This window comes from Mesoplodon densirostris, chromosome 14, assembly GCF_025265405.1.
Source record: "Mesoplodon densirostris isolate mMesDen1 chromosome 14, mMesDen1 primary haplotype, whole genome shotgun sequence".
Taxonomy (NCBI): Eukaryota; Metazoa; Chordata; class Mammalia; order Artiodactyla; family Ziphiidae; genus Mesoplodon; species Mesoplodon densirostris.
This window is the reverse complement of record NC_082674.1, coordinates 85,158,464-85,183,623: the sequence shown is the minus strand read 5'-3', so window position 1 is coordinate 85,183,623 and position 25,160 is coordinate 85,158,464. Positions and strand designations below refer to the sequence as shown.

Sequence of the window (25,160 nt, the reverse complement as noted above, 5' to 3'; positions counted from 1 at the left end):
ATTAAAACAACATTGTAAATCAACTATACTTCAATAAAATATATGTATAAAAAAATAATAGGGCTTCCTTGGTGGCACAGTGGTTGAGAGTCTGCCTGCCAATATAGGGGACACGTGTTCGAGCTCTGGTCTGGGAGGATCCCACATGCCGTGGTGGAGCAACTGGGCCCGCGAGCCACAACTACTGAGCCTGCGTGTCTGGAGCCTGTGCTCTGCAACGAGAGGCCGCGACAGTGAGAGGCCCGCGCACTGCGATGAAGAGTGGCCCCCGCTCGCCGCAACTGGAGAAAGCCCTCGCACAGAAACGAAGACCCAACACAGCCAAAAATAAATAAATAAACACATACATTTAAAATAATAATAATAAATGAAACTTCCTTAGGTCTCACACCTCATCTGTTAGTAGGGGCCTAATGATTGTGCAGCCCTCAGAGCTGTGGGGAGGTTTAAACTGGGGGAATTCCTTATGAAGCATTCATCACGGAGTCTGGTGCAAAGTAAGTGTTTGGTAAATGGCAGCTATATCACCATTGTCAGATTCCGGAACTACAGTGCTGGCTGTTATTTCTGCAGCCCTGCCTGAATTCTGTGCATCTTCTAGGCTACAGATGACTTTGTTCTCAAGTGTGTTGGAGAAAAAGTTTTGTTACCTTTCTCTTCCAGCCTGCTTAGTCTTCAAAGGCAACATTTTAAGAAAGATCTTTCCCCCGATGGACAGTCTTCCTTTACCAGGAGAATAGGACTGAACCTAAGGAAATTGACTTTACATCTTATATGTTCTCTGTGCCATGGAAGGCCATTTCAAGCCCCTCTTGAGGAGTGATGAAGGCTAAATATTCTCCCCGAATGGCCTACACGTGGAGGGTGCTCGTGCAATCGGGGCCTGTAGTGTGATGTACGGCACCAGCTGCTGCCTGCAATCCTGCCTCTACCCACCTGTTTTGACCAGTGATGTTGGCTGATAATATCACACTGCAGCCTGTCTTCATGTGGTGCCAATTATATCCTCTTCCGGACACAGCAGATTAAGAGAGGTTTAAAAAAATAAAAAAGGATTTAACACAATATATGGAAAGGTCAACCCAGCAATATTAAGTAGTCCTGTCAGACTGTCAGTAGTAAAATTAAAAATGATTGTAGACTGAATAACACATTTGTTCTACTGAAAGTACAACCTCTGCAGGGTACAGCGGTGGTGGAATGCTGCCCTCTTTTGGAGAAAGTGGGGAACTGCAGCTTCTGGTGCTAGCGCTGAATTACTCAGGTGGCATGTGTCCTACTTGGGTTCAGGTCAATCAGGGTTTCAAACGATGGGACGGACTATTGTTCCAATCCCCTAAAAAAGACAATGTGTCAACAATTCTTTGCCAATGAACATGGTATATAATTCTGCTTAGCATTTTGGTTCTTTTCTAAAGAAGCACATCCTCTCATAAACAAGTGTTGTCTGCCAGCATCTACTTACTTGTTTTTAACTCAAAATGAAGGGAATATCTTTATGTATTTTGATGGAGCAGGTTAGAAATTATCATCTATACTTTTATCAAGACTTCTTCAAAATAAAAATGAGTTTCTTTACCAAATGGATGATAGAACATAGAGGAGAAAAAGAGTGGCAGGTACTTTCTAACGATAATAAAGCAGTGACTTGATTTGGGGTCGGAACATTGATTAACACAGTATAAGGAGTCCTGTAGCTTCCTGCCGTGTTAACCACTGCAAAGGTATTTTACCTTTAAGCGTTTCAGATAATATTTTGCTTTTCATCTTTTAGGCCATATGCCCAAACTCTATTGCCATCCTTTCCAGAGATTGATTTTTCTCATTTCTGAGTAACTTACAGGAATATGGAGGGAATTGCCTTCTTATCAGAAACTTATTTTCATGTTTTTCCATAAATAATTCACTGAGCAGATGAAGGAGAGTCAATTTATTCTCCTAAAATGCCCATCTTCATTTTGTGCCCTGCACCCTCTAGGTCATTGTTGGCAAATTGAGTAATCCTGAGCAAAACTCATTCACCCTCTGAAAATGAGTAAAGAGCTGGGAATTCTGCAGAGGTTGTGTGATTTGCCAGAGTGTAGGTTTTTGCATTCTGCTACCTTAAAATTACATTTGCAAATTTAAGTTTATATGCCTGCTGAGGAGTCCATCTTTTCACATAACGCATAGATATTCTAGTTGCTCGTATTAAGCTACTTGCTCTATTTTGCAAGTATTTGTGTGTGTGTTTTAATGTTGAGCTCTCTTTTGAATATATTAAGGATTCATATGACCGCTGAAGGTTTTTGCTACTGTAGTTATTTTGAATTCAGGAGGATAGTGATGGAACAGTGAGTGGCATATAGTTCAAAGCCGAGTTATCACCAAAGTGGGAATTTGTTGTTCCTGAGCGAAGCTAAAGGAATCATTTGCACATCAGACATCATTAAAAACGACTGAATTATAATCACTTGTATTGTTGAAGTTGCTGGTGAGTGATTCCCTATAGACGCCTGGTGTATCCTGCAATCAGTTGACATTATCAGTGTATTAGATGGAGATGTGACACTTCATGCTTTGAAAGGACTCCTGCATTTCAATCAGTGATCAAGAAGAGTGATATTTATTTTCCCTAAACTCTGAATGAATGCAATCAGAGTATATTGTCCAATTCTTAGCGTTGGTGATGTCATTACACACAAACTCACCTAGCCATGTGTGTGTCATAGGAAACAATACTTTTTTCTGTACTCAGGATGAGTCCTGGAATAATGATGTTCCCGATTATCTCAGAATTTCTCTCTAGAAATTCAATAGCAAAATGAGAAAACACAGCCAGTTAGTCAACTTCTCAGGAAATTCAGATTATCTTGGAGGCTACCAGGGGACAAATCTAATGCTGCTGCCCTATTGTTGGTGGGTGAGTTTAATATTGCCTGTGGCTTTTGGGACATTAGCATTGAATGGTCTTAGTGAGTCCCCAGTGACATTATTTCCCAGCAGTCTGCTGTTTTGTCCTGCAACTCTGATGTGGCTCTTTTTAAAAAAAAATAGGGCCTCCCTGGTGGCGCAGTGGTTAAGAGTCCGCCTGCCGATGCAGGGGATACGGGTTTGTGCCCCGGTCTGGGAGGATCCCATATGCCGCGGAGCGGCTGGGCCCGTGAGCCATGGCCGCTGGGCCTGCGCATCCGGAGCCTGTGCTCCGCAACGGGAGAGGCCACAACAGTGAGAGGCCCACATACCGCAAAAAGAAAAAAAAAAAAAATATATATATATATATATATATATTGAAGTATAGTTGATTTACAATATTTTGTTAATTTCTGCTGCACATAATCAAGGTATAAAATATGCTTGTCTCTGATTATAAAGGGAGAAGTTACTGCCCAGGTCTTTAGCACATGTTTTTCATCAGAGCTGTCACGGCATTAACTTCAGCTGATTTATTTGGCATTTATTTATTTATTCAGTTATCCTTTCAAGAGATACTTATTGGATGCCTACTATGTATAAGACATTGTGCCAAGATATATGACTCCAAAGGTAAATAAGACTCAGCTCCTGCCTTCACAACTTTATAGGCTGGTAGTGGGGGAGACATTAAGAAAGAGTGCAGTACATGTTGTGAAAATTGTGCATATTGTTATGGTCTCACCTGGAAGGAAAACATAATAATTAGGATGTTTTCCATTTTAAATAACAGAAACCCAACTCAAATTGGCCTTTCCAAAAGGGAATATATTGGCTCACCAAACTAAAAGTCCAGAGGCAGGTAGCTTCAGGCAAAGCTTGATCAAGGTACAAACATGTGACAAGGACCAGGTTTCTATCTCATTTTCCTCACTAAGGACACTCTTCTCTGTAGGCCCTTTTCTCACAATCTCACGGTAGCTGCAAAATATTCTCAAGAGTACATGCTTCTAGACTATAGTTAGCAAAAAGAGGAAATTCTCTTCCCAGGCAGCTCAAATAGAAGTTTTACAATTTTGTTAGTCATTTTGGCCTCTAAATCAGGTATACATCTCTGAGTTAATTATTTAGAGGGGGCGTAGGATGTGCTGATTTCTTAGTTTGGTCAGCACTGTTCCTCTCCCTCATCACCCCCCAAGCCAAGGATGGGATCAGTTCAAGCAAATTGTACTGTTGGGTGATTTGGGATAATGTGAAGACGGGTGATGTGGTTGGGAGAGGGAGGTGTTAGGACTGGGACTCAGTGAACTGAATGAGATTTGCTTTTTCCTGAACTAATTGTTCAACCACAGATTGAACAGGCTGGAGTCACAAGCCCAAGCCTGAAGCTGGGGGCTAAGAGATGAAGGTGATTGGAAAGAGGTTGGCCCCATCAAAAGAGTGGGGGAGGTATCGTCCTGTCCAGTAATGAGAGCGAAACTACACAGTAATTTGAACAGAGAAAGCTTAATATAAATAATTATTAGCTCTAATAGATTAGAGTAACAAGGAATTGTCTAGGAAGACGTAAAGAGAGCTCTAGGGAATCTAGGAATGGCAGATGGAAGGAGCATCCGCTCCCCCCAGGACTGAGATAGAGCACACTAGGGAGAGCCCACCCCAAACCAGGGCCAAGATCCAGATGTTCCTAGGTCACTGGATGACAGAGAGGCCACTGAAGTGCCACACAAGCCAACAGAACTTGCTAGAACTCTGCCCTTTAGGGTGTCCAGGAAAACTATGCATGGAGACATGTCTCACTAGAGGTATTCCACTACAGAATCACCCATGGGGGCCACCTGGTGTTGGAGAAGCTACCTCTGCTGCCGAGCCTGCCCAGGGAGTGCTCCAGGACCAGGAAACAAAACCCCTTCCTCCTTTGTTGCATGTCAAACACTCTCTCCCTACAAAGCTTAACATAGGAATAAGATGTAGGGCTTACCTGGTGGCTCAGTGGTTGAGAATCTGCCTGCCAATGCAGGGGACACGGGTTCGAGCCCTGGCATCCCACATGCCATGGAGCAACTAGGCCCGCGAGCCACAACTACTGAGCCTGCGTGTCTGGAGCCTGGGCTCCGCAACAAGAGAGGCCGCGATAGTGAGAGACCCGTGCACCGTGGTGAAGAGTGGCCCCCACTTGCCACAACTAGAGAAAGCCCTCACACAGAAACTAAGACCCAACACAGCAAACATACATAAATAAATTAATAAACTCCTACTCCCAACATCTTCAAAAAAATAAAATAAAAAAAGAATATATTGTACAACACAGGAAATATAGCCAATATTAAGAAAAAGAAAAAAGAAAAAAGACATAAAGGGCCCAGCTACGTGTTCACAGAGCAGGAAGAAAGTATGAAATTTAGATTTGATAACGAGCCTAGGGAGAGAGTGGTTCACTGCTCCCAACTGGGATGCTCTTGCCATAAGAAGGGAGATTTCACCTACTGAGAGCTTCACAGAGGGAGGAAATAACAAAGGCATGAGAGTGAGGGAGGGACTTGGGGCTTCACAGTAATATGGTTGATTGATTCTGTTGTTGGAGCAGAGGGTGAGGTTGGGAGGGGCAGTCACAGAGTCAGAGAGATACAGGGTGTGGAGTGTCTCCGTTATCATGAGAATTAGTTTGGACTCTACCCATTTGTTTAGACTCTGTATAGATTATGGGGGACTGCTGAGTAGTCCTAAGCATTAGAATCAGCTTCGTGATTTAGCCAAATAATTTTGGTAGCAATATGGAGAAGGAATTAGAAGAGGGGTGAGCCCAAGCAAAGAGACAGATTGAGAGATGAGAGATGATTAAAATGATCCAGGCCAGTGAAAATGAATCTTCATTATCAGCTGATCAGTACGATCCAAACTGGACTCCAGCAGCTTTACAAAACCATCCTTTTTAGGAAACTGAGGCAGCACAGCCCGGAAGTTAAAAGTATGAGCTCTGGTTCCTGCACTCTCTTGCTGTGAGACCTCTCAGGCTGGCTGTGTCACCCCTCTGGCTGCAGTCTTTCCTCTGTAAAGGAGAAACAAGAAAACTATCAGCTTCAAAGAGCTGTTTTGGGGGACTAAATTAGATATATGTAAAACATTTGGACCAATGTCTGCTACATCATAAGTAGTCAGGGACATTGGCTATTGTCATTTTTCTTGTACAAGCTGAAAGTAACTTTGGAAATGTATCAAGCTGTATTATTGTACTTTATAAAGCATGGCACTTTATGAATAAATGATGCTAGCATTTAATCATTCTTGCTTTCTGATGAAATCATTTTCTTCACTTTTGAACAAGGAAACAGAAAATTGAATCAAGAAGCCCAGCTTATCTTTAGGAGGCAGAAAGATAAAGTATGATGTTGCTGAGATATCCATGGTCAAACCAGAGTATATGTCTCAACAAATAAAGTAGTTATATATAGAATCTTGTCTTCATTCATTCATTTACTTGGCCAACTCCTATTTCCAAGATAACATCTTTTAAATTTAGCTATAAATCCAGATCCTAACAAGAGAGCTTTGTATGACTTATTAGTTTCATTAGTGTCACTTAAAACCCAATCAACTGGATATCAGCTGAAGGACTCTGGAATGAGGTCAGTCTGTCCAAACGGAAATGATCATAACAATGATTTATAACACTGGTATGGGCAGTAACTGTGGACAGGAGAACAGGATCACATGGTCCAGGAGGTGAATCAGACTCCTCTGTTCCTGCTGTCCCCATCCCTGTATTCCTGCCTAGCTCCTAGGAGGTGCTTAAAAAGTATTCATACTTAAGAAGTATGAATTCTCAGACTACTTTTTTTACATCAAAATAAGTAAGTGCAGTTTCAGTCAGGAAAATTGGAGACTGATTTGATTTAATGTAATTAATTTATTGTTTTTGGCCACGCTGTGCAGCATGTGGGATCTTAGTTCCCCAACCAGGGATCAAACCTGTGTCCGCTGCATTGGGAGCAGAGTCTTAACCACTGGACCACAAGGGAAGCTCCAGAGATTGATTTAAAGAGTCTGTCTCAAACAATTTGACAGAGCTGTCGACTAAATAATAGTGACAAGTAGGCTTGCTTTGGAAATCGGGGTAAGGACTATTTCAGACAAACTCTGAGAAGACTCAAGATTTTAAGAGTTTTAAGGGACAAGCTCTGAAAATAATATCTAAATCCACCAAATAGGGAGGAAATTTTAATATCCTGTCTAGAAGTTCACCCTTTTCAGCTATTCCCATCCCCAGAACTCAGGCTCCAGTATTAAGGACAGGAAGACCTGCCAGAGCTGAGGGTTCTCATGTTGGTGTTCATCAGCCCAGGCTGGCCATGGGAGGAGAATAACTATCTGTAGGGTCCAAGGTCAGGAGGGCATTTATTACAAGGAAGGACATGGCAGCTGCCTCTAAGGGCCCCATTTATCAGCTTGTTGGAAGTGACTTCCCAATCCAGCACACAGAGTCCCCCAAACCTCCCCTTATAACACCTCCCCCATGAGCACCACTCTTCTTCTCAGAACCATCACACAGCCTGCCGTCTGTGTCCTTCCACTCTTCCCAGGTCCCTGTCACCTGCAGACATTCCAAGAGCAAGATGTAGCCTTTCCTCTTCACAGTCATTCAGGAACAATGCAAATAGGTACGAAAGAAAGATCTTTTATCTTCCATAAAAGATGAGAATGGAAACCTACTTTTATCTGGAGTCTAGATTGAACCCCCCATCACCATAATTCTAAATAACTTCCCTTGCTTGCTGCAACTCTTTCCTTAATGAAATGTTAGCCTATTTAGTAAATTTAATGGTACTGTCATATCTGTGGAGGAAAAGATTTGATGATATCCATGATCACTGGTTTATAGACACTATTCTCTTCCTGCACTCAGTGGAACTTGGTGAGGAAGTTGGATTAGCCACCTTTGTGATTGTGTCAGGTTAAACAAAGGTGTATCTCTATAGTACTATGTTAATCTATGAGTTTTTCTAGCCATTTTAATGGTAATTTGGATTTCCACATTGTCAAACAATGAACTGTCTGTATATTGTCGTTTGATTTGGTCTAAACTACAAGAGCCAATTGGAATTCTGCAGTAGACCCATACATTCTCTGTATTTCTCTTTCAGAGCTACTATTTCTCTTTTTCTACTGCCACTCTCAGAAGCCTGTACTAGTTGAAGCCTCTCTACCAGACTCCCTTCAAAACTAAGAATGTTTGATTTTGCAAACATAGTTCTGTCTTGTGCCTTATTCACTCACGATTATGTTCTTGGCTATTTCCACTGATCATTATTCTGTTCACCCTAGTTGATGCCACCTTACATGGCAACAAAACTTCAAATTCACTTACTTCTTGAGGCTCAATATTTTCTCTTCTATTGGATGGCAAGGTGTAAACTCAGTTTAAAATTACAATCCCTTTAGTCCTAGATTTAGAGGTGATACCAAGAAGATTGGTTGCAGATTTAAGCTATCGCAAACTTTTTGCAGCCAAGGAGTTCCTCCAGTTTTTGTTTGCAAAACATTTCCTCCTCTGAAGATTTCTAAAGTTTGTTTTTCAATTCCATATTTCTTAAGTACATTTTCCTTTATTTTTCTACTTGAAATTACAAGTCCATATCCCTTATCAAAACCATAACTCAAAATACAATCAATGTAGTATTTTATATGCTTCAGGAGTTCAGCAATTATTATCTTTTATATACAAAATATATAAATGTTGAACAAATATTTATTCTGATTATAAATGCTTCTTGGGGTACTTTTCCCCATTATTTTATTTAAATGTTAATGCATAAATGTTTTCTTTTTAACAAACTAGCATTTCTAGCATGTTTAATAATATTGCAATACTATCCAGTTATAAATATATTGGATTTTTTTTTTTTATCGTTTCAGGTGGAGGAGGCCTTAGAAGCTGTCAAAAATGCTACAAATGAGCAAGACCTGGCAAATCGCTTTAAAGAATTTGGAAAAGAGATGGTGAAACTTAACTATGTAGCTGCAAGAAGACAACAGGTGGGAAAGATTTTGGAAATATAGGGGAGAAAGTGGGTTTAAGTAACCTTGTAGTTTTGTAGGCCTGGACAGTGAATCAGCTGCATCTGCTGGCTATCAGATCATCAGATGCCTTAGGAACCTGTGATCACAAAGGCATCTTCCTACTCGGGCCCATTCTGGCCCTACTATACAGCGCTGGTACTCCCTGGGTACTCTCAGGCCCCTGCGTACTTACAGTAGGTCACAGGCCACCTGCTTCACTGGTGGGAACAACCACGCCAGCCCTACCACACTCTAACCTTTCTCTCTTTTGACTTTTATATGTATTTTTTTATGGAAGTATAGTTGATTTACAATGTTGTGTTAATTTTGGCTGTACAGCAAAGTGATTCAGTTATACATATATTGATATAGACATTTTTTAATATTCTCTTCCATCATGGTTTATCTCAGGATATTGAACATAGTTCCCTGTGCTATACAGCAAGACCCTGTTTCTATGCAGTCCATGTGTAATTGTTTGCATCTGCTAACCCCAAACTCCGTCACTCCCCCCCACCCTCCCCCTTCACGACCACAAGCCTATTCTCTGTGTCTGACCACACTCTAACCTTTTGTTCACACTTGGAAAAGCTCCCGATTGAAATATAAAGAATATCAAACTGTGATGTGATGCTGTGGCCACTCCCTGGGCACTGTGCTTAACCCTCACTTTTTATCTCCCAACCCTGTGGACAGCACCATGCATATACACACCCCAACTGTGTAGTATGTACAGTGAAACTTTTATCAAAGAGATTAAGTAAGCACAAAGAAAAATAGAGAAAAGGCAGAGAGAGAGAGAGAGAGAAAGAGAGAGAGAGAAGGGAATGGACAGGGGAGGGAGAGCACAGGTAGTGAGTCACTTTGATGAAGGTGGTTGACCTGGGGTTTTCTTTGCCTCCCTTTTGTCTGAAGATGACACTCTCCATTTAGCCAGCTCTATTTGTTCAGTAGGTTCCATTAGGATTTTGTTTCCAATGAGTGTGTCTTTTTCTTTCTCCTTAGAAAAAACATCTTTAAATGTGGAGAGGTTATTTAAAATCCTATTCACCCATCTTCTTGACTATTCTCAGGATTCTTTGACATTTTGGGCACTTCCTAGTGACTTTTTCTAAGGTTCTCTGTGACCAACAGGAGAATTCTAGTGAACACTTGTTGAGTGTTCATCTGTGCCAGACTGAAGTGACACCCGTATTACAAACTTGACCAAGATCTAGTCCCTTCCCCTAAAGAGCTTCCAGTGTCCTTTGTGGTGGGCACACAGTCATGATTTTAGTTCAGGCGATTATTTTTAAGTATTTTGTTATCAGCAGAATACTTTGTTCAAGTGGAATCTTGTGTGGTAGCCCACAATGTAATGTGGTTAGGACCGAAGTTACTCTGAAGCACAGGTTTGAGGCCCCAAAGCCACTTAGCTTGTTTAAACAACTGGAAAAAAAAACATTGAATCTTGATTTCAGTGAAACAACGGGGAGGCTGGGGAGAATGGTGGGTGCCAGGACACTCAGAGTCTTGCAAAGTGTTTGGATTTTATTGTAAGTGAATGGGTAGTAGTTGAATAGTTCAGAGTTTGGTATCAAAGTCTCAGATTTAGAGTTTAATGTTATTCTAGGTACGTTGCAAAGAGGGGGTAGCATGGAAGAGGAGAGACTAGTTGTAGTTGGGAGGGGGCTGAAGTCATCTAGGTGAACGATGCTGGTGATTCTGGAAAATCTTTATCAAAAGTTCAGGCTCTCGTTCAATTTGTCCGAAAGAATTTGGTGAGGAACACAAAACACAGAGGAAAAAATAAATACACACATTGAGTCTGAGGTGCAAAGAGAACAAAGACACAGTTTATTCAGGACAGAAGCAAAAGTTACACACTCAGAGTGGAGCATCAGCGTCCTCTGGAGTGAGGGGTGCCACCCAGGGTTGTTGATCCCCTTTTTGTCTTATTTTTAGCACCTTGAATAGGTGGGGGTCTTTTTGATTAGGGGGGAATATTCTTTGAGCAGAAGGTTGAGGTGTGGCCTGGATTGCACCAGGTTGCATCAGCTCCTGGTCCTGTGCGTTTGTCTCCTGAAGCCACCCTACATGCGCTCTAGGAGCTGTTTTCCCTTAAATTGTCCCTTACTAGTTGAGTGCCACACGTGGAAGGTCCTATAGGGTCATCAGCAACCTGTGCATTTTTATTGCACATGCTCCATGGTTTTTCATGGTCAGAGTTTCTTGCTCAGATGCTACAAAGTTTCTGTTTTAGATGCTATTCCTCCGTCCATCATGGCCTCAGTAAGGGCAAAACAAGGAGGTAGCTTTGCCTTCTGACTAATGCCTGTACATGAGGAGGCTGTCCTGGGGCCCGGCTGTGTCTTTTCTGCCTCAGTGGTGGTCTCAAATAGCTTAGCAGCAGTACCGGTGGAGAAAAGCATAGGAAGTCCACGTTTGTTTTGAAAATAGAACACTCAGAACCTGCTGTGCAATTGGCTGTGGGAGTTTAGGGAGTGCCAGCAACCAGTTCACATCTGAGGTTCTGTTTGAGCAAATGGGTAGATGGTGAGGAATTTACTATGGGTGAAGACTGGAAAGGGACCAGTGAGGGTTCGAGATCAAGATTTCATACTTAGATGCAATGATTTTGAGATGATTGTAAAATCCATGTAGAAATGTCAAAAGGAGAGAGATGTGGGTTGGAGATGGAAACAAGTCATCAGCATGTAGCTGGTATTAAAATCCACAGTAATATATGAGATATTCATCTGAGAATGCTCATAAATATAATTTATTTTTATCTCATTAACCTTGTTTTAACTAATTGCTATATCACACTCTTTCAAGAAAATTTAGGAAAAAAAGTAGAATTAAAAGAAGAAAAAAAATTGTATAACACTCTACCAGCCACAGAAGCATCATACTAATATTTTGGTATATTGCTTTTCAGTTGTTTATCTTCATATTGTAACATATTTACAATCATACCATGCATACAAACAGGCATAAAATGTTCTTTATTTATCTTATAAATATTACCCATTTTATTATTTTTATAGAAACTTCTTTTAATATCCACATAAAGAGTCCATCAAATGAAAAAACTTCAATAGTCTACTTAACCAATTCTTCATAAATCAGCATTTACATTGTTTACAGGTTGTTTTCATGTGATTAAAATGTTTCTAAAAATATCTTTATGGAAAGAATTTCCCACCCCCTATTTCTCACTTTCATATTTAGATTTTTTTTAGTATAGATATATACCAGAATGGAATCTAAGATTTCTGGACCAGGTGTTCTGGAGGTTAATAAGACCCTTCCTGACTAGTTGGGAGGAAACTTCTACCTGCACCGCCGAGATTATTGACCAGTGTAGAGGATACCCTCACATGTTGGTTCCCCATTTATCTGTGTTGATCTTTAGGGCTAAAAAGAAGTCATCCCAATTTAGAAATTGTGTTGGCTGGCATAGATCTCTTAGTGCTTAAGCAAAGGGGGTTAGATGGCTCAGTTAGTTATTTACTACTTAATGTCAGTTTGTCTTGACAATCTTAGATATCAAATATAATGTGCTTGTCTCAGAATTATTTTGACCCATGGAAGAGAGATGTAATTCACTGTTTCCAGGTCATCCATCTATCATGTACCAAGTGAACAAATAGGAATAGAACCCCAGTGGTTCAAATACCCTCTAATGATAGATTTTGAAGCCAGAGAAATTTTCTCCCAGAGGTACTCAGCTGGCAGTCCTACATGGTTCTCAGAGAACAGTACTGCCTTTAACATTTCCAAAAATGCTGTGAACATTTTCTTAACAATACCCTTTAAAGCTGAAAATAAAGAGACTCTCCAGTGCTACTATTTTGACATCCAAAACTAAGAAAGCAAATCATCTCTGATCTACTTTTTTATTATTCCCTAAACTCAAATGAGTGATCTGCCATCAAAGGTAGTTTAAAAAAAAAATCAACCCTATGCTGAAAATGATAATGAAGTGGCAGTGATGCACTAAGCAAAATCAGAGGAGTTCTATTTCCCATGTTTGTGATTGTAATTGAATGTGGAGTCAGGCACAGTATCAGAAAACTGAAGTTTGGGTTTTCCATCTGCTGGTAACTAACTCTGATCCATTCAAGCCACTTACCTTGTTGGTGGCTCAGTTTTTACATTCTTGCAGCAATATTTATTAAATGCATTTCATGGGCCAGATACTGTGCTGTTGCCTAAAGAACCACTGAGCAAGATAGCTAGGGCTCTCTGCTCTCGTTAGACATACAGTTTAAGAGAAAGACATATACTTAAATAAGGAAATACAATAAAGCATTGATGAGTGTTAATGATAGTAGAGAAGAGGGTCTTGTGGGAGCAGATAGAAGGGGATGTAGCTTAAAGAGTTGTATGGACAGTAGGTTCTCAAAGGATGGGCCCCATCAGGGGAAAGGATAGGGTGGAAGAGGGATGTTCAGATATTTCACATAGAAAGAACAGTATGTGCAAAGTCTTGGCAGCTAGAGAGAAGAGAGAGGAGATGGTTTCTAAAATTCAGTGGTCCTAGATATCTGTGACTTTAAGCTCTATTACAGACACTTCCATGGCAAGTTTCATGGAAGTGATGGGTTTGTGGTTTGCACACACAGGAGCTGAAGGACCCTCATTGTCGGGATGAGATGGCAGCCGCCCGAGGGGCTCTAAAGAAGAACGCCACAATGCTGTACACAGCCTCCCAAGCCTTTCTCCGCCACCCAGATGTTGCTGCCACCAGAGCCAACCGAGATTACGTGTTCAAACAAGTGCAGGAGGCCATTGCCGGCATCTCCAATGCTGCTCAAGCTACCTCGCCCACCGACGAAGCCAAAGGTCACACGGGCATCGGGGAGCTGGCTGCGGCTCTGAATGAATTTGACGTAAGCATCTGGGTGATATACCCAGAAGGGTGTGTGTTTTCACTGAAAAAATGTTTTGGGATGAAGGGTCACCAAGATAATGTACATTGATTGACCTCTCTTGAGGCTTTTGATAGTAAGTTAAACTACCTGATGTGACTGTTACTAGGAATCCGACATCTTGGTAGCACCTAGTTTACTGGCCTTTAAAGGAACTAACAACTGTGTTAAAGAGGACCTGATCCCATGCAGGTAGAAACCTTGAACACTGTAACTTTCCTACACCACAGGCTATTTTAGGGACAGTTTATCATTTGCAGGATTATCTTTATTATTAAAGAGGCAAATGTCATAGGCAGTGTAGATGTGGATTGCCTCGATGCTGTGTTTGGGTGAAGAACTGCTCTCAATTTCTTCATTTTCAATCAGTGGCAAGCAGACTCCACTGCCTTCTCATCCCATCCAGGATCCCGGTCTTCCTCGCATCAGCCCCACTGGGTGGCACCTCTGCTTGTCCCGTGAATGACCCACATTCTGAACCTACTATTTCTAGGGGTGTGTCCCAATGAGGGAAGTAGTAGAAGGATGGCTTACTGTGTCATAGTCATGGCAACCGAATGAGTGGGAAGGACGCATGTCATCAACAGCCCGGGATGACAGCTCTCACTGCCCCTGGGCCAGGATACAGCCCACATGTGAGAAGGTGGAATTCAGTTGAGTTCATCCCATGTTCAGTGAGAGCCTACATGTGTTGTGAGCTAAAAACATTTATAAATAATTAGTATCTGCTTTTAAGAATTATATTTTCCCTTAGAGGAGATGAAGGATGCAGAATGTACTGAAACCCTTTAAGTGATAAAATACAATGTAACAGAAATTCATAGGAGAAAAATTGGTTACTTAACAGCTGTGGAGAAGGATGATGAGCTTGCTTTTGGATATGTTGACATGAATTTTTGGCAGGAGATGACTGTCTGCCTGCTAGAAAAGAAAACCAGGAGCAAATGATTGTTAAAGGTATGGAGATGGATGATATAAAGGAAGGATAATTATAACACTTTATACACAGATAATTCTTTCCAGTTTTCACAGGCATCTCTCTTCTTTCTTTTATTTTTTCAGTTAGTCAAAAAATATACATATATTGAACTCAGACCATATATATATTATTTCCAAAGTTTCTAAAATAAAGATTAAATACAATAAATTTCAAGTATTTACCACAGATATTAGACCTTAACATGTAGTGTATTCACAAAGTTTTAGGAGACAACAGAAAATTCATTGGAACTAATAAGATACTTCAGTAAGGTTATTGATTTTAAAATAAAGATATAGAAGTTACTAGATTTACATAATGTAAAAAAAATAGAATAATGGAAAAGAGATCCTGTTCACAAAATAAACAATAAAAATAATTTGTTGGCTTTATTTCACTACTTAACTTAATTTTATTTTTTTATTATGTTAGAAATAATCCTGATACAAATGTAGAGGATCTAAGATAGAAAATTATATTACTTCACTGAGGAGTAAGTTTTACTTTTTGGTAAATGATATCATGATCCCAGGTAGGAAAAACTATTGACCCTATCAGTTTTTATAATATTCAGACAATCTGTATAAAAATTCTGGGGGGGGGGGTGTTTGGGAACTTGATAGAGTGATGACACAATTTTTTTTTCCTTTTTTTTTTTTTCTGGGTTAAGAATGAATGAGCCCATAATTTAAGAAAGCAAAAATGAGCAGGTCATGCACTCAGATATTAACACATTACAGTGCCACACTAATTTTTACTGAGTGCATTAGAATAAAATTGTCTCATCAGTTAAACAGAATAGAAAATTACAACATCAAATACAAAATTATTTTATGAAATGATGCTTTCTTTTTTTGAAATGGTGCTTTTTAAAATTAAAGAATATGTAGATTTTGACACAATTACACTTTTATAATCATAGTTTATTTTATAATCAAAAAGTAAACAATAAAGCCTAAGTGAGGACCTGGTAAGAGAGTAGGTATGCAGTATACAGAGGACTCTCTTGAAGGATAGTCCAGACTCTTCAGCTGCTGCCGCCTTCTGCCCGAGAGCGTGGTGACTGCAGCTTCCCATTCTCTTTGTATCTCAACCATTTTCATTAAAAGGAGCTTTTACCTGCAGTGAAATTAACAATTGAGGCATCATTGGGTTATTATGGCTTTGGATTCATAAAATAAAACTTAGGCCACTAAGCCACTTTGCTAGTCTACTAGCAAAGTATGTTGGCATACATTCTAACTGTTCTAATAGGTTGGTATCTTCTCATTATGGACAAATAGGCTTTGGGAGGTTAGCATATGAATGTAATAGTCAAAGATTTTTTTTTAAAGTGGCATATTAACTAATTCACTAATTATATTTTATTAACTTTATATATTGCTATGTGTCATTATAAATATTAACTAAGTGATGTTTATTACTTATATTAACTCAGTATCTTATATGTTAACTAATTGTATATTATATTAGCTAAGTATATTAACCAAGTAATATTGTATTATTCTGTTTTCAAAAAACAGTTATTTAGTAAATGAAATTAATTTCAGTACTTTCTCAAAAGTAGTAATGCTAGTAAAATATTATTATTTAAAGATATAATATAATTAATCAGTTGTAGATTTTTTATCATTTCTGACGCCAGCAAACCTAGACAGTCCTTAATGATATTTGAAAATCTCTCACTAAAATAATGTTCCATTTCTCTTTGTAACAGAATTATACATTTCTGTTCTGTATTTGCATAATGAATACCTCGGTATTTTTTATTTCCCAGGCGTATTGACTTGAAGTTGATTTAGAATTCACAGGCATTTGTTTTAAATCCTAAATGCTATTCTCAGATATTAAACAAATTGATATTACATTGGGTGGGAAACTCACTGACACTTCCGGTGATTTACTTTTCTGGTAATATCCCTTACTGGTGCTTGGTTTGGTGGCTTGCCGATGTAATAGGGATTTGAAAAAGTCAAGCAACTTTGAGATTCTGAAGTGAAAAGAACCGTACAAATACAAAATATATTTTCAGTCATCCCCTAATGTTGAATTTGAAGTTCAGTCCCTTTCGTAATAATTGTCATCATTGTGTTAAACCCAGTTTTACTGGGATGCAGAAGTGGCTTCGAGTTTCTTAGTTTATTAAGAACAAGGCAAAAATTAGTATTTTTGCATTCATTTGTCTAAAATTATAGGATTGATTTCTACCTAGTTATAGTTATATAATTATATAGTTATAATTATGGCTCAGTGCTCGGTGACCTATTTTCTGGCATTACTATCCTGCCTACATGAATAGTTGATGTAGTGATTTATGAAGTAAAAGACTGAAAGAAAAAACCCAGTATTTTAACAACTTGAAACTGTCAAGAGAGTCTCTAATGATACAACAGCAAAATGTAAAATGATTGCTAATCAATGGAAAAATCAACCTCTGTTTAAAATGTGGCAACTTGAGGTAGGTAATTTTATCTAGTGAAGCTGTCTACTAAGGGATACTGAAAAGAATTTAGAAAAATGTGGTGACTGCTCAGAAGTAAATCATGTTATAATGTCAATTTTGACTGCTAGAAAACTTCCAAGTATGGGAGAAAGGAAAATGAAAAGTTATTCCTAAAGAATTTCTTTATTATTTTAAAGAAAAGAGAGGGTTTTTTTTTTGTTTTTTGAAGCTTTCTTTTGTAGATGAAGATACTTTAGAAAGATGGAAATTAACACCATTCATGATCCAGTCTTCATAATTGATAGCTGTTTTCCTTTTACAGTTATTATTTTTTAAATCAGACAATTCCTCTAACCTTAATCTCAAATTCCTCTAATCTTAAGAATTCTACTTGTGGTTTTGCTTCTTTCTTTTCCCATTTCCCTGAGAATTGGCTTGACTCATAATTCTCTCTTGCTTTTACATTTAATTTCTCCTATTCTGCTTGTTTGGTTCCCTCGACCTATAGAAAAAAAATGTATTTGTATTCTACAACCTAAAAAGAAAATTAAATAAAATGCTAGACTACCATATTTACCATCTTCTCATATTTCACTCTTTTTTTCCTTACGGAGTTAAGAACTAGATTCTAATCTACTCGGTCGCTGACTAGCTCTTACCTCTTTCAGCCTTGTCGTCTACCCTCTACTCCTGCCCCTCCTCTGTGATGCTATGTCTGACGGTCTCTAGGGAACGTTCACTCATGAAATCTTTGTGCTCTTATTTTCTAGTTCTTGACTGCTTCACCTTTGGAAAGAGGGGGACATTGAATAGTATTAACTATACTTTCTCTTTCACTGTATTACTTCTCACTTGTAAGGTTTAAATATCTGTGCTTGAGAAGTAGGACAGCCTGTTCTCAACCACATTGAGCTGAAATGTCACCATGACATACCAACTCTGTGTAAGTTGCCATTTTTATTTCTGCCTAATTTTTCATACCTCCCCTGTACCTTTTAGGTTTTCTTCCTTTTTTCTCCTTCTTTTAAAATGCATTTTCATTTCTTGATCCAGTGCTAATTCTCTCACTGATCTGGCGTTCAGTGGGTGGAAATGTTGGAGTGTGAGTATGAGGAATGATGAAACATCTGTATCACAGGTGGATGAGGATGGCAAGGATCTGCAATCTGACACGGTTAAGGGATTAAGGCTAACTGCAGTGGGAGAGAATTGTCACACCCCAGGGAGCAACTTCGTGCTCCAGTGTTTACTCCCTATAGGGTTATTCCAACTGTGTGCTGTCATCAGGGGGTGTACTCAGATTCTAGGAGATTTAGTCCAAAGAAAGAGGTGAAGGAACAGGAGTCCAGGTGACAGCAATCACTTCACAGCAGGACCCCAGCTCATTGCTGGGACATGAAAAGAGGTTTCTGGGTACCTGATAGTAATAACAACCCTGAACTAGGGTTTGGGATCCAGGGTTGGCATATAGCTCCAGTAGAGAGCTGGAGGGCTATCTAGATCACTTAGGTCACAGGCCCAAATACATGACCTCAGAGATCTATGCTGAAGGATTCTGAAGAAGTAGAGTTTTTCTGTTGACCCCCTTCTCCAGATACCACTCTTCATATTTTTGAATAGGAAATAATTATTTCTTATTCTTGTTACCAGGCCCAGATAGATGCCCCTGGGGAAACGCTAGTCCCTAAAGGAGCCATGAACCAGAATTCTGGCTGGCTCAGGGATTCTTAAAGGGTTTTATTTATTCATGGTCTCTACAACAGCAGGCAAGGAGGAGGGTCTCCTTGGAGAAGTACATCTCACAGATCATCTTGTTCAGTCCTTTCCCAGTTCTAACCCTCCCTTTTGCTGTGGAACTCAACATAGTTATTTATCAGAGAGGCTCACTCCAGGCCTCATCTCCTTCTCTGATGTTCTGTAAAGTTATTCTGACTGCAGACATCTGGTAGCCCCCATATTGGGTTAAGAAGATCATAAGTTTTCTATGTATTTGTTTACATTAGAGTAAGGATGGAGAGAGGAGAGGAGAGGGCCCCATCCAAATACTGTAAACACACTGGTAAGGAAACTGCAAGATGTAGCTCATGTTCTAAAGCAACTAGCAAAGTGGAGGACAAATGCATAAAAATAAAATCCAGTAAGCAGGACCATTTAACTTTTGAAAAGCAATTTCAGATTTCTAATTCAGGTGCTAAAAAGATGGAGCAGGCAAGCTCAGCCATCTTCTGCCTGTCTGAGTTCATGCCAATATTTTTGAAGGCTTAATATCTGTACAGTTATTATGTTTGTTATTCTTTAATACGTTTATTAGTACTTCTTATTAATGCTCTCTGCTCTATTCCTATGAAGCGGTTCCCACTTAATGGCTTTTAGAAGTAGCCTAAGACATTAGGAAGAGCCCAGATTCAATTCAATTCAATTCATTGGATTCAAATGTCTGGCTACTACTTAAAGCCCTGTAGGTAACAAAGGATGTGTGACCTTAAGTTACTGAGATAGCATCTCTAAGCCTTGGAATAAGGTTTAGGCACAGGAGAGCTAAGATCATTCATAAAGGTGTAAAGGAGAAATGCTTACTGAACAGGTTTAGTTACTGCAGTGCTTAGATGCTGTGGTATGCACCTATATACATAGTATGCACCTAACCTTCTGTGTGTGTGTGGCAGGGGTGAGATTAGGGAGGGTGAAATCAGAGAAGAATTCCTGGAGGGCATGGTGCACGAGTAGGAATTAACATGATGAGTGTTAATGAGACTGTTTCTCAGACAGAAAGAACATCCTTGCATGCAGAGGTGTGGTGGGTAGAGGAATCATAAGCTATTTGGTTCTGGAGCCCAGGGAGAAATCTGTCTAAGTCGGTGAGCTGGAGGAAGCTTCTAGAGGCTTGTAGGCCTTGCAAGGGGCTGGGCTTCAACCTGAAGGCATTAGGGAGTTACTGGTGATCTAAGTAGGGGAATGTATGCATGGTCAGATTTGTGTTTTTAAATATCTCTTTGGCTGCAGGGTTGGAAATGGATTGGAAAAGGGCAAGGCTGCAGTGCAGCGAGAGTGTTTAGGGTGAGAGGTTAAGAATGTCTGAGGACATTGTGGGAACAGGAATGGGAAGAAGTGGATGGATCTGAACCACGTTGAAGGAGGAGGATCATCGGGCCTTGAGGACTGTACTTCTTATTTTCATTTATCAAAAGAGTTAATGCTTTGTGTAGTAAGCTTTAATTATGTAAAAAAAACAAACATTTTTACAGGTCCTGTTGTGAAGTCTTGAGAATTTTCAGTCTTTTGTGGGATATTTGTTTTTTTATGTAATATAACTTTCTTGCATTGATTTCTTTTTTTCTGGCTCTTAATTTACTAAACTTACATTCCTCCCAATCTAATTATGAAATGCCTAGTAATTTATAGATATATATTTTGAACATTTTATTCCAAATTCTACAATATCTAAGATTTTTCTAATTTAGTTTAAGCTATTTATGTTTAATTGAGCTCCAATTAGTGTGTGCTTACTAATGTTTATTTTACTTTAAAAAAAACAACAAACTTTTACACACACTTTAAAAAAGTGGAGACATTTTCCCATGTGGTAGGACGTAATAGTAATAACAGGATTAGTAGGTTTCAGCAATTCTCATATCTTCTCTGAATCTATCTGCCCTTTTTTACGCTGGCAAATTAAACTCACCAAAATGTACTTTTAATCCTTCCTAGCTAGAAACATTCGGTGGTGTTTAGCATTCTTTATCACACACTGACATCTGGTGGCCAAATAGAACATTAAACCATACTCCAGTGGGTTTCTGTCTACCTGTAAACATAGCACAACCTAAATACACACTATGCGGCCAAACTCAGGGGATGTAAATATAGAGAGGGTGTAGCCTGCCTTCAGAGAACTGTTAGGCTGCTTATGACAGCTTCTGTACACTAATGTTATACAGTAGATGTTGCATTCATCCCTTTTGGAAAAGTTTGTAGCCCTGGGAAGGTGGTAAAGATGGATACAGATGCAGATGAGTTTATAGCAAGAGATGCTCAAGGCAGGGTGGAGTTTTGGGTAGTTCTACTGGCTGAGTGTGAGACAGTCAGCCAACATCTGGGACAAGGTATCTTCCTGAGCCAGTAAGCAGGGACCCATTTATCCAGTATCATCACATTGCTGAGAAATCTTATTCTAGAACATTGATGCCTCCCATGTCTGCTTGCTTCCAAGAAACTTTAGCTTTTTAAGGTGTTCTAAGCCTAGGAATATTTCCTGATAGCATCATTTACTTTTCTGTCATGTCTTATTATAATTACAACAAGGAAATATCCCAAGACAATTTAATTTCTCTTCTACATTTCCATTAGCAAACATGGAGCTACAAAAAGTCATTGCGTAAAATAACAGAATGATATTTGAAAAATCCTTCTTGAAAATTGTGGTTCAAATCTCATTTATTTGCCTCCCTGATATCTTTAATCAAAAGTATTATATTTCCAATCAAGTTTTATTTCTTTTCACAAGAGAAAATGTAAGAATCTATATTTTCCCCAAGATAATAATTTTCTCCTTTAAGAATATTGACTGATTCTGTGGATCTGAGTTCACCTTTATTTCAAATAATTAGTACTAAATCTAACAGTGAATGTTGACATAATTGATTATCATATTCTAAACTGTCTAAATGTGTGATGACAAATATCATTTTGATTATCATTTATTTATTAGCCATACTATAAAATTTGAGAACCAAACAAGTCCTTTTATCTAGTGAACTGTTTAGTGGTGAAACGTGTGATTTATTTAAAATGCTTACCTCCTTGGTCTTATTTTTTAATGATTTTTTGTGTTAGAGTGCTTGTCTGTACTTAGTCCTCCAGAATTATACCTTCCCCTTCTTGTGTTTTTCCTATGGTACAGTAATGAGGATGTATTTGGTACTCATTTATAAGATTCAGTTTGATTTTGTGGTGAACTACACACTCACACACACACAACTCCTCCTAGAACACTCCTTTGATTTCTCATCAAACAAATTCCTTAACATACTTCCCGAACTTCTCCAGCAGCGTGTTCAGGAAACTTTACTATAACCTATTGAGTCCCATTGTTCATTTCTCCAAATGTTCTCTGATACCCTGTCTTGTTCTTATTACACACATTCATTGAGCTAAGGTGGTAGGGAAATGGTTACCCACAGATGCACGTGTGGCAGAAAACTTTGCAGGCAGCTGATGTAACTGAGGGCACTAGTCCCGTGCTCATCTTCCTGGTTATGCTAGTCACGCTGGTGGACAATGCGACATCATGGTGTACGGCAAACAAAACAAGCTCGTGTCTGAATCCAGCCACAGAACTCTTCCTTCTGTTTCTCTGCTTCTGAATCTATAAAATGGGGTAATAATGTTGACTCCTCAAGATTGTGAGAGTAATTTTATGGGATGAACATTCATAAGTGCCGAACCCACGGTAAGCTAGTTATCTTTTTCTCCTTCCTCTCTTAACAGAAATGTCAGCCAGACATCCTCTACACAAAGTCAGTGTTAAAGCTGTTCCCTAGAAAAGTCTTAGGGATCAGTACCTGATTGAAAAGTTGTTAATGTCACTTGACAGTAGTTATAGATACAGTAATACCATTCACTCTCCTGCGGCCATATCTACACCATCATGCACAACAGCCTCCAAAGAAGGTTTGACCAAAGCATAAGCAATCTTTTCTCTCTTTTTTTTTTTTTTTTGCGGTACGCGGGCCTCTCACTGTTGTGGCCTCTCCCGTTGCGGAGCACAGGCTCCGGACGCACAGGCTCAGTGGCCATGGCTCACGGGTCCAGCCACTCCGCGGCATGTGGGATCCTCCTGGACCGGGGCACGAACGCGTGTCCCCTGCATTGTCAGGCGGACTCTCAACCACTGAGCCACCAGGGAAGCCCAAGCAATCTTAAAAAAATATATATATATATATATTAGTATTTTTATTGATGTATTGTTGTTTAGTAGTGTTGTGTTAATTTCTGCTGTACAGCAAAGTCATTCATATATATATATATATATATATATATGTGTGTGTGTGTGTGTGTGTGTGTGTGTGTGTGTGTGTGTGTGTGTATATATATATATATATATTCTTTTTAGATTCTTTTCTATTATGGTGTATCATAGGATATAGAATATAGTTCCCTGTGTTCTACAGTAGGACCTTATTTTTTCTCCATTCTATATATAATAGTTAGTGTCTGCTAACCCCAACCTCCCAGTCCATCCCTCCCTCACTCCCTTCCCCCTTGGCAACCACAAATCCGTTCTTTTTTTTTTTTTTTCTTTTTTCTGTGTGTGTGGTACGCGGGCCTCTCAGTGTTGTGGCCTCTCCCGTTGCAGAGCACAGGCTCCAGACGCGCAGGCTCAGCAGCCATGGCTCACGGGCCCAGCCGCTCTGTGGCGTGTGGGATATTCCTGGTCCAGGGCACGAACCCGTGCCCCCTGCATCGGCAGGTGGACTCTTGACCACTGCGCCCCCAGGAAGCCCTACACAAGTCCATTCTTTAGGTCTATATCAGTGAGTCTGTTTTTGTTTCATAGATAAGTTCATTTGTGTCATATTTTAGATTCCACATATAAGTGATATATGACATTTGTCTTTCTCTTTCTGACTTCACTTAGTATGATCATCTCTAGTTGCATCCATGTTGCCAAAGCAAAGCAATCTTGAAAGGTGGGCAATTCTGCATCACAGGGGAAAAACCCAAGCAGAGATTAAATAACCACCTGGCTGAAGGATGAGTCTTAAAGCGAGAACTTGTAAGTCTAGTGCTAACACTGAGTGTATAAGCTTTCTTATTGTGTTTATTTGGAAATTCTCTTTGCTTTACTGGTTTCTGAAGTAGTGAAAGCCACCTTTAGCTTCACATTAAACATCAGATTTATTCAGGTTTGGGGGTCTCTGAGATGCTCATCGTACACCTGGAAGGAAGAGGTGAGACTGAGAGAAAGGGGTGGGGAGAGAGGATGAAATGATGGTTCCTGCTCTACCCAGGGACCACAGTGTAAAGGAATTTATCACTTTTTTAACATGTTCTTTTAACAGCATGATATCTTTTCAGCACAATTAATTAGCAAGACATGCTACTTGTTTTAAAGATGTAATACAAAAACCAGGGAAAAATAAAGCAGTGTGAAAAGACAGCATTGAATCCTACCTTTGATTAATGCTCAGCTTTTCTATCACTAATATTCTCTTGAAAATTTCCAGGATTTTCAGTTGTGATGAGGAGTAGGACTTCCCCATGTTCTAGATTGAGGATGGACCTATATTTCCCAGACTAGAACATACAATTACAGGTCAGAGAGAATTTCTAATATAGAAATTCCAAATATAGGGATTTCTAATTCAGAAAATCAAAGATTAATAGTATTAAAAGTCCCCTTGTTCTGGTCTAGTCCATATAAGCCAATTTATAATGCAAAAAGTGATTTCCAGAGAGATCAAACATTTTGCTCAAACTCAACACAAGTAATTATTCTCATAACCAAAGGAGGAATACAAGTCTTTTAATTTCAGCTGTATTGGTGAAGAATGGGGTGGGAGCTGTTATCATTACCATCTCCATCAACTCCCTAAATATACCCCAACAATCACACAATCTAAAGTAGAAAAATATGCTCACTGTGCAAATGCAGCCTCCAGGCAGGTCCTGTCTTACTCCCAACCAGTTTCCCAACCAGATTTGTGACCAAAGTTATGATCTATCCTGGAGAATGTTGCATGAGCGCTTGAGAAGAATGTGTATTCTGTTATTTTTGGGTGGAATGTCCTATAAATATCAGTTAAGTCCATCTTGTTTAATGCATCATTTAAAGCTTGTGTTTCCTTATTTATTTTCATTTTGGATGATCTGT

General features: G+C 39.4%; 1 protein-coding gene across 5 annotated transcripts in view; it reads left to right on the top strand.

Moving 5' to 3' along the window:
• CTNNA2 (catenin alpha 2) overlaps window positions 1-25,160 on the top strand; it is a 1,046,049-nt gene that overhangs the window by 236,050 nt on the left and 784,839 nt on the right. For all 5 annotated transcript variants that reach the window (XM_060116852.1, XM_060116853.1, XM_060116851.1 and 2 more), the window contains exons 4-5: window positions 8,806-8,925; window positions 13,560-13,826. In XM_060116852.1, coding sequence (XP_059972835.1) covers window positions 8,806-8,925; window positions 13,560-13,826 — 387 coding nt within the window. The remainder of the gene's footprint in view (window positions 1-8,805; window positions 8,926-13,559; window positions 13,827-25,160) is intronic.